Raw genomic sequence first — 9,617 nt, 5'->3', positions numbered from 1 at the left:
TTCGACAGTCTTTTTTTTCCCTTCCTGTCACTGACATCACTCACCCTTGTTGGGCTGCCGAGGAGAGGAAAAAAAAAAGGATACCTAGCCCCTTGAGTGCGTGTCGTGTCGTGTGCGTGCGTGCCCGTCTGTCGCTTCCGTCGCCAGGCTTCAAAACGATCAACAGCTTGCTTTGCACGGTTCGCTGTTTGTTATCTGCTCGTCTCGCGACCAACGCTCTAGCAGCAACATTATGACTACTGCTGTAAGTTGAACTCTTTCACTCTCCGCTCCGGGGTTCTTTTTTTTTTCTTCCAGAAAACCAGGGGAAAAAAAGAGACTGGAAGAAATAAATGCACAAGTTCTCGACTTTGCCCATCTACCTTTTTTCAATCCTTTTCTTTTTTCCCCCTTTGCCGCAACCGCAACCGCAACAGAGGTGGGCTCGTGTGTCTCACGGGGGGCCGCTCCAAAGTTGGTGGCTCTTACCTACTGGCATGCACTCTCACTCACCCTTGGCACTCACCACCCTTGGCCCTCGCCCTCGTCCTCGCCCTCGTCCTCGCCCTCACACAGACTCACTCACCCACGCTACCCACGCTCACTCAGGCCCAGCCCAGCCCAGCCTAGCCCAAGCCTACCTACTAAGGAACCTACCCACCTACTTTATCTACCTACCTAGGTACATACCTATTTCACCTACCTACCTGGGTAGATTTTTTTTTTTACCGATTCACCTATTTACCTGGGCATCAAGTGTGACACCTCTGCATTTTACCTTTTTACCTTTTACCTTTAACCTCTTACCCTTTGCCTTTTTGGCTTTTGGCTTTTGCCCTGTGGCGCCGGCTCCTACAACCTACACCTTAGCTAGGTGCCTACCTACAAACCGGCAAACCTACTAGGTACTAGCCAGGGTGGCCTGGGCCTCGCCTCCCCACGCTTGACGCACTCCAGTCTTTGCTTTGTTTCTTCAATCAGTCTTCTTTTTTTTTCCCTTCCTCGCCGTCTCTTTCTCTTGCGCTCCCTCCTCGCACCATCCCTCGATTTCTTCACTTCGATTTCAAGCTTCTAACATCCCATCAACAGGCGCGGACAAGGGCCTTTCCACCTTTGACCATGCCTACCGGTCCCAACGACAAGGGCCAGCAGCCTCTGGGCTCTGGCTTTCCAGGCTCAAATCTCTACCCGAACAAGAACATCTGGAACGCCTCCATTGCCAATGGTAGGGAGCGTTCCTCTGCCGTCCCCAAAGGTTCGTCATCATTTCGTTTTACCTGACCCAAACATTTTTTCTTCTCCATCAATTGTGTACTCCCTCACTATCCTGTCGACTAAAAAAACCTTTCCCATCCTCCCTGCGCCGGGACAACGCCATGCTAATGCCACATCGCAGAGTCCGACGAGAGTCCCACAGGATCCAGCGCCCTCAACGCAAACTCGGAAGCTGATGTCTGGTCTGCCAACCCCTGGAACAACGACCGTCCTTCGCGTTCCGTCAGCACTTCCCCCAACCGAACCCGCGAGGCTGCTCTTGCCAACGGTGGCGCCTTTTACGACCATACCCACGCCCACACCTCCATTGGTCTGAAGAAGGCCTTTGATGCGGATGGCTTCGCTGTCCCCTACTCGACTCAGAAGCGCGGCCCCCACGATGCTCCCTTCGACCCCATGGCTGCCTTCGCCCCCCGCGACCAGAGCCTCCCTCCCTCGCGCCAGTCTCAAGGCTCGCCTGCCTTTGCCGACCTCTACCACGTCCATGGCCACAGCAACTCGATCCACTCCCAGCGCGGCGTCTCGAGCCATGCCCCTTCTCTGTCCACCGCGAACCAGCGCGCCTTCACCTACAATGCCAAGGTTGATGATGACATGTCCACCCAGTTCACTCGCCGCATGAACCTCGACCCCTATGGCGCCTCGTCTTCCTTCAACCCTGCTTCCCAGCCATTCCAGCTCAATCCCGGCTCCCAGCCTTGGATGGCCGACGGCGCATCCCGCTATGGCAACGGCCTCGAGTACTCGCCATCCGACGCTATTGGCTCCCACGTCTCCGCTATGAAGCGTGGCTCCATTGACAGAATCTCTCCCTCACCCACCTACCGTCTCGAGTCGAGCAACAGCCCTCGTGCCAGCCACTCCATCGCATCTGATGTCTGGGCCGCTCGCCCCTCCTCCCGTGATCCCCGCACTGCCGATGTCGACCGTCGCTCGCAGTCTCAGCAGTTTCAGCCCGCCTATCCTCAATCCTTCTACGGCGGCCAATACCCTTACGGAGCCATCCCACCCCAGTATGCTAACTTCATCGACCCCTACTCGCACAACTACCGCCACCCTCTGCTTCAGAACTACGGTATTCCTACCCTGCCCTCGACATACGCTACAAACAGCGGCATCCAGCCTGTGCGGCCCTCGCGCGAGCAGGACCCCTCGAAGGCCGTCCGCAGCTTTCTCCTCGAAGAGTTTCGCCAAAGCAACAAGTCTAATAAGCGATATGAGCTCAAGGACATTTACAACCACGTTGTCGAGTTTAGCGGTGACCAGCATGGCTCCCGGTTCATCCAACAGAAGCTCGAGACTGCCAATAGCGACGAGAAGGAACAGGTTTTCCGCGAGATTGAACCCAATGCCATCCAGCTTATGAAGGATGTCTTCGGAAATTACGTCGTTCAAAAGTTCTTTGAACACGGCAACCAGGTTCAGAAGAAGATTTTGGCCGAGAAGATGCGCGGCAAGGTTGTCGACCTCTCCGTTCAGGTCTACGCCTGCCGCGTCGTCCAGAAGGCTCTCGAGCACGTTCTAGTGGAACAGCAAGCGGAGCTCACCAAGGAGCTTGACCCGGAGATTCTTCGCGTCATCCGCGACCAGAACGGTAACCATGTCATTCAGAAGATCATCGAACTCGTACCCAGGCAGTACATTGACTTCATCATGGACGCCCTCCGCGGCCAGGTCACTGCACTGGCCTCCCACACCTACGGCTGCCGCGTGATTCAGCGCATGCTGGAACACGGCACCGAGGCCGACAAGCTCGAGATCATGACCGAGCTGCACGCGTCTTCGCAGATTCTGATTACCGATCAGTATGGCAACTACGTCGCCCAGCATGTCATCCAGAATGGCAAGCCCGAGGACCGTGACAAGCTCATTCAGCTTGTCATGTCACAGCTGCTAACCCTGTCCAAGCACAAGTTCGCCTCCAACGTTGTCGAGAAGTGCATCGAGCACGGCACCCCACAGCAGCGCTCCGCTATTCGCGAGCGACTCACCACCGTTGGTTCGGACGGCATGAGCCCTCTCCAGCTTATGATGCGTGACCAGTACGGCAACTATGTGATTCGTAAGTTGTCCTCCGTCCTTCGTTTCAACCTACCAATCACCAGCTAACACCGGCTAGAAAAACTTTTGGGTCAGCTGCACGGCGCTGAGAAGGAGACTCTTGTTGAAGAGATCAAACCTCAATTCTTCACGCTCAAGAAGAACGGCGCGTCTCGCCAGCTTCAGGCCCTCGAGAAACTCCTGGGACTGGGCAGCCGAGGCGACGGCGATCACTCTGCTACGCCCACTCCCGCCTTGACCAACGAAACCAGCAGCCCACAGACCAGCAGCCCGCCAAGCACCCACGTCAGTGCTGTGAGCCTGGCCTCGGCTGACGCATCCAAGAAGGCATCCAACGCGGCCCCCGGGGCCGTCAAGGTGCACGAGGAAGAAGCCTAAAGAAGACGCATAGACTCACGACCGACTTTATACCCCTTGGAACACGTACACTTGATGGTACACGTCTACGACATTTTAATACGCCAAGGCCAGAGGGAAAGAAGCTCGCTCATGTCCATACCCTCTTGCCGATTTTACAATTGCACATTTTTTAAACCACTTTTTATACGGGCCAATTCAGGATAATCGTTTTCACAACAATGCTATGGCTTTAGATGGGAATTGCAGGTTAACGAGAACCAGTCTTGATGCCGTGCGAGAATGACTCTTTTTTTTGTGTTGGCTGGCAAAGGCTTATGAAAAATGCGCCACCTTTGCCCTCTCCTCTTCTCGTACAACTTTTGCTGGTTTCTTTTTCTTATTTGTCACAGTGTACAGGGGGCGTTTTTGTTAATTTCTCTTTACCAAACTCTTCTATGTGTTATATACTTTACAAAACAGCGCTTGGTTGCTTTGCTCTATGAGCATAGGTAGCGATTTGCAAATAATATCAGCACGGAATAGCACCCTATCATTCCTGCTGCACTCGAGAGACATGTTTTTGTGGCAGGAATGGATGGATGGCAATGGGTGGGTTCTGGCTTCTAGGGAAAGGTCTGCATTCAGTGGGAAGGTATGGTGTCCAGTACTTGGACGTGCTTTCGTGTTTAGGCAAGTGAATCTACTGTTGATTGACTTGCGTTTTATATGTGACAGTGCAAGATTTGCTGTATACAGTTTGCTACCTATATTGCTTTATAATGGCATATTTTGTTCTGTGACATTGCCCTGCCTGGGTCGTCTGTATGCCTGCCTGTGAATTGGGCTCTCGGGGCCTTGAACCGTGATGCATCAGGGAGTTGCAACAATGGGTCCGTGCAATGCGGAATCCAAATCTCAATGGATCGCCGCTTGCCGCATCACAGGCCATTGTCTTTGCGGATGAGATTTTCCCAAGTTAGTCTGTGTTTCAAGCCCCGATGCTGGGCTAGTCGGCCCTCCAACTGCGGCGCGCGACACACCGAAACTCGGACCCTCAAAACAGAGTAGGCTGCAGGCATGGACGGCCCTCAAACATTACCTAATAATTCAATGATTGCAGCGACGTCAGACAACCAACTCCCCCTCCACCGCCACGACACGACTCGACAAGGTCCTTGTTTCCCCTGCTCAACACGAACGCCAACAGGCAACAGGACATACTGTCCTTCCATTCATTCCATTTCCTTTTCTTTTGTATCGCGCCCGCTTTGTCTAGTGTCTCGCAAACGGCACACCTTTTTTTTCAATCGCATATCCAAGACGTCGCTTCCTCAAGCAAAAGCTTCTGAAGGGGAGGGTGGCGAGAACCGAGGCTCCAGGGATCTCCTCAACAAATCCCCTGCCCATCTGAAACCCTGCGCCCTTTTTTTTTTCCTTCGGACCTCCAACACGAGTGACGGAAACGACGCCGTAAACCCGTTCCTTTTTTTTTTCGAGGCCGAGACTCTCCGATGAACTGGTTGAGATAAACGGATCCCCCCCCAGAGACTAGATACCACGACTCGGATGAGAATGTCGGCTGCGACGCGGTTGACATTCTTGTACCCGCATCTGCTGCGGGCAACTTCCAGAACACAACCACACCAATGGGCTGCGTCCACGAGCAGCCGCTCCATCCTGACCGCGGTCAACTCGAAACGCTCCGTACATGGACTGCGACGGGCCAAAAGCTCGTTTGCGCCGAGGCACGGCAAAGGCGTGGCGCCAGAGGAATGGGAGGGGCAGCAGCAGCAGCAGCAGCAGAAGGATGGCGCGGCTGCCGCCGAAGACAGCGCCGCCACTACTGAGCAGAAAGCCGGTGAGCATGCTCGCGCCACGGCGGGCGAAGGCGACCGGCCTGCGCAGAATGGCACAGCGACAACAGAGCCCATAAAACCAGAAGGTGCAGCGGCAAGGGCAGACAAGAACGGCGCGCCGCCCGATGTGATCCTGGCGGCGGCACCCCAGTCACCACCGCCAGCCGACAAAACGGCAAGGTCGAGCGACAGTAAAAGCGAAGGCAGTGCATCGGCGAAGCAATCCTCACAGACGACGGAGAGCAGCAGAGAACCCACAGCCGAGGAGACCAAATCTACGCAGGCCAAGGAGGCGGCAAAATCGAGCGGACCCCTCGAGGCTGTCTTGCACATGCAGCCACCGGACAAGATTGCGCAGCAGCACCCGTCCATGTCGCCGCCGCCCTATGAACATCATTTTGACAGCTACTCGCTCGTGAAGCAGCTCGAAGAGGGAGGCTACACAACACAGCAGGCGGTGATTTCTATGAAGGGCATCCGTAAGCTGCTCGCGAAGAACCTCCACGTAGCACAGCAAAGCCTTGTGAGCAAAAGCGATGTAGAGAATGTGAGTGTCGGGATGCACCAAGTCGAGCTTCTGCAACTCTTGCTAACCGGCCTTGCAGGAAACCTATTTATTCTCGGCCGCTTGCTCGGAGCTCAACACAGAGGTAAAGAATAACAGACGCATCGCCGAGGAGGAACTGCGCCAACAGCGGACGCATCTCCAGCACGAAGTCGATATTCTGACGCAGTCGCTGAACCAAGAGGTTGCGACGCTGAATGACACCGTCAAGGGCATGTACAACGATCGCAAGCAGGCTGTGCGAGAAGAGCAAAAGGCCATGGATAGCGCTGTAAGTTGCATTCACCGTACCGACTCTCACAGACGAGGTCTAACGCGCGGCAGATTCAAAAAATCAGCTACAAGATCAGCATCGACCTCACGTCGGATGCCAAGACGGAGATTGAGGGCGTGCGCTGGGTCCTCATCTGGCGCTCCGTTCTCGGCATCATATTCATGGCCTTTCTGACCCTGGGCACTCTGCGGCTCGCCACGTACGAGAAGCAGCGCAAGCAGGAGGAGGAGCGCGCGCGCAAGGCCGAGGAGGGCCAGCGCCGCGCCGAGGAGGCCAAACAGCGCCGCGAGGAGGAGAGGCTGCGGCGTAAAGAGGAGGAGAAGCGTCGCAAGCAGGAAGAGGACGCCCGAAAGGAGGAGGAGAGGAGGCGCAAGGAGCTGCAGGAGCTGCAGCGCAAGGAGGACGAGGAGGAGCTCATGCGCTACAGCCCGCGCAACAGCACCGCCAGCGACGAGAGCGTGGCTGCCCGGGCGGTCGACGATGTGGAAACCTCTTCTGCTAATTAGGGAACAAGTTTGAGCATAAGAACCCGTGATACCCTGATAGACCATTTCATACCCTTCTCTACTTTGAATACACTGCATTCTGGGGTTTACGCCTACCACGGGCACAGCCGCTGGTTGTATCACTTTCGACTCTGCCATTGACCGTATTAACTACTTGTAGAAATACGAATAGCGAAAATGTAGAAGAAGAAGAAAAAGAAGAATGAGTAACACGGAACACTTCACTCGATTCTGTAGATTTTTTTTCTTATCTTAATTCTTGCCTACATCATGGTTTGCTGGAAATCAGTTAAGTTCCATCATCACGTGGTGGGCCACGCCCGATCGCGTCTTCCCGTCGCGTCTTTCTCAAACGTTCAAACTGCCCACGCAGACCAGCTCGAGACTTTATCTTGACCCTTGTAGAGAAAAAAAAAAAGAGAGAAAAACAATCAGAATCACAACCACGCACACATACATACGCGCGACTCTCGCAAGAATTTCGCGGAAAAACAGCGCCGAATAGATTACCAAGGGAGAAGATAAGAAAAAGCAGAAGACGACGAAGACGACGCTGCCTCACCCTCGCACTCGCCACTCACCCAAGCACAAGTTTACGCACGGCCATGGCGGAACAGCAGCGCCCCCCAGTCGGCGCGGCGCCAACAGCAGCAGCGGCAGCAGCAGCAGCAGCAGCAGCAGCAGAAGTCACCCACGCAGAGGGGACGGGAGCCGGTGGAGGAGCCGCCGCCGGAGCGGCGCCGGGGCAAGCTGTGCAGGACAAGGAGAATGAGGAGGACGAGCCGCCGGTTCCGGGCGTCCGGGCGACGCGCCTGCAGACCATCTACGCGCAGGCCCTCGGCGGCACCGTCCGGAAGCTGAGCTGGGCCAACGTTGCGGGGTGCTACCCGACGATTGCGCGGCGCGCCGACGGCGTCCTGCGCAAGGTGCAGGAGCAGATGGCGAGCCAGCTGCAGGTCCGATGCGAGGTATGTCTTTTCCCTTCTTTGCCTTTCAAAACTTTTCTTCGGGGCATGTTGGTTTCACACCGGCGGAAAAGACTTTGAGTACGTATACATGTACATGTATTTATGTGTGCGTATATGTGCGTACATATATATATATATATATATATCGTTCATGACAATGAAGAAAGGGAGAGAAAGGAGGTCTCGTGGAAAAATAAAGAACACGAAAGAAAAAAAAAAGAGAGAGAAAAATTGCTAATAGTTATTGGGCGGCGCGTTTTTAGACGGAGTTTGAAAAGATTCTCGGCAACAGACGGGTCATTGCCAAACTCAACGAGCTGGAAGACCTGGTCGGCGACGCGGAAAAGGCGAGAGAGGAAGCCAAGGCCGCAGGCAAGACGGAAGAACCAACCCCGTGAGTTTATATTCTGTTCCTCTTTACACCTCCAACTTGTTACTTTCCCGGCTGCCCGCTACAATGATGCCCCTCAAGACGCATGCCGCTCTCATCCGACGACGCTTTTGTTTTCCCGCGGAGAGAGAGGAAAGATGGCGATGGGGGGATGGGAAAGAAGACACAAAGCTAACAAGGGCATATCCTCGATTCAACAGACCGCATACGCTCCCGCCGCAGGCCATCCTCGCCGCGCACCTGCACCCGGCCCTCGCGCGGCACCAGTCGCAGCTTCACGCGCAACTGCAGGCGACGCAGAGCCAGAACGAGCTGCTTGTCGACGAGGTGCGCCGGCAGCGGGCCGAGGCCGAGGCGCTGCTCGCGCGTCTCGAGGACGCGGCCGCCGACGTGCGCGCGGCCAACGAGGCCCTGGCTGCCGTCGTCGGGCCGGTGGCCGAGGAGACGCGCCTCGACGCCCAGCATGTCTGAAGAAAGAGACTTGAACAAAAAAAGGGTGTGTGCCACAGAATGGACGGAAAAGAATGACCGGCAAAAGGGCAAAATCATCCAAAACAACAATGTTTGGGCCTCTACAACTATGAACAGTTCCGCAACCAAAAGAAGGGCCACTTTGGACATCCTTCCTCCACAGCTGTCGACTGACTGCCACCGTTGACCACCTCTTCCCCCTCCCCCCTCTCACCTTTTACACTTGGAAACGAGCGCGGAAAAATGGAAAGGGTCTAGCAGGGCTGCATGGTCAACGACGCCACGCGGTGCGCGGTGGTGGCGCCACCACGGGGCATGCGAGTCACTTCTACAGCTCAAACCCATTTAACTTGGACTGGGGGAAGAGTAAAGGTGTGTGGTGGTACAGAGCAGGGGAGAACGGGTGGGCACCGCATAAAAGAGGTTGAAAAAAGAGAGAAGAAAGAAAAAAAAAACGCCACCACATGGGGTAAACCCCGTTTGTCACCGGGGATTTTATTAAGCATGTTTTTGCTTAACCACCCACCCACGCGAACCCCAAATCCCGGCCACGCCGCGGCGCCGCGAGGTGGCGGTCGCCGTCGGGCCAAGGTGGGTTCGTCCGGTTCAGCTCCAGACCAGCCACACAGCAGCAACAACACCACCACCTTGCCAGCCAACGTCCTTTCTGTTTCCCTTTCCTTCGTGCTATATCCGCCACCGCCGTCGTTGAGCTGAAAAAGGCAAGGACCAAGAAAAAAAAAGGGACGTGAGGGCGGAAAAAAAAATTAAAAAAGAGACGAGGCTGCAAGTTCAGCTTGCATACCTACCTATATACACGTATACATGCATACATGTATTTTGCGGAGCCGCAACGATGGACGGAAATCACGGCACCCACCGCCTTTCCGCTGCCATCAGCGTGAAAAGCCGCCATAGCCATAATCTTGACC

General features: G+C 55.1%; 3 protein-coding genes across 3 annotated transcripts; all 3 read left to right on the top strand.

Annotated features, from left to right (window-relative positions):
• Positions 1-1,098: 1,098 nt before the first annotated feature.
• Positions 1,099-3,693, top strand: V2A60_005321 (armadillo-type protein; the record flags this gene model as incomplete). Its single annotated transcript, XM_083256633.1, has 3 exons — positions 1,099-1,234; positions 1,376-3,316; positions 3,374-3,693. The coding sequence occupies 3 exons, from the start codon at positions 1,099-1,101 to the stop codon at positions 3,691-3,693; spliced, it is 2,397 nt and encodes a 798-aa protein (XP_083112759.1).
• Positions 3,694-5,226: 1,533 nt separating this feature from the next.
• On the top strand, positions 5,227-6,855 carry V2A60_005320 (CCDC90 family protein; the record flags this gene model as incomplete). Its single annotated transcript, XM_083256632.1, has 3 exons — positions 5,227-6,057; positions 6,116-6,346; positions 6,400-6,855. The coding sequence occupies 3 exons, from the start codon at positions 5,227-5,229 to the stop codon at positions 6,853-6,855; spliced, it is 1,518 nt and encodes a 505-aa protein (XP_083112758.1).
• A 605-nt stretch (positions 6,856-7,460) lies between these two features.
• Positions 7,461-8,685, top strand: V2A60_005319 (MIND complex subunit NNF1; the record flags this gene model as incomplete). The annotated part of the gene is made up of 3 exons (XM_083256631.1): positions 7,461-7,823; positions 8,087-8,217; positions 8,415-8,685. 3 exons carry the CDS (start codon positions 7,461-7,463, stop codon positions 8,683-8,685), a joined length of 765 nt encoding a protein of 254 aa, XP_083112757.1.
• Between the last annotated feature and the right edge of the window lie 932 nt (positions 8,686-9,617).

Source organism: Cordyceps javanica, chromosome 3 (genome assembly GCF_051103115.1).
Source record: "Cordyceps javanica chromosome 3, complete sequence".
Lineage (NCBI taxonomy): Eukaryota > Fungi > Ascomycota > Sordariomycetes > Hypocreales > Cordycipitaceae > Cordyceps > Cordyceps javanica.
This window is presented reverse-complemented; position numbering and strand designations above follow the sequence as displayed.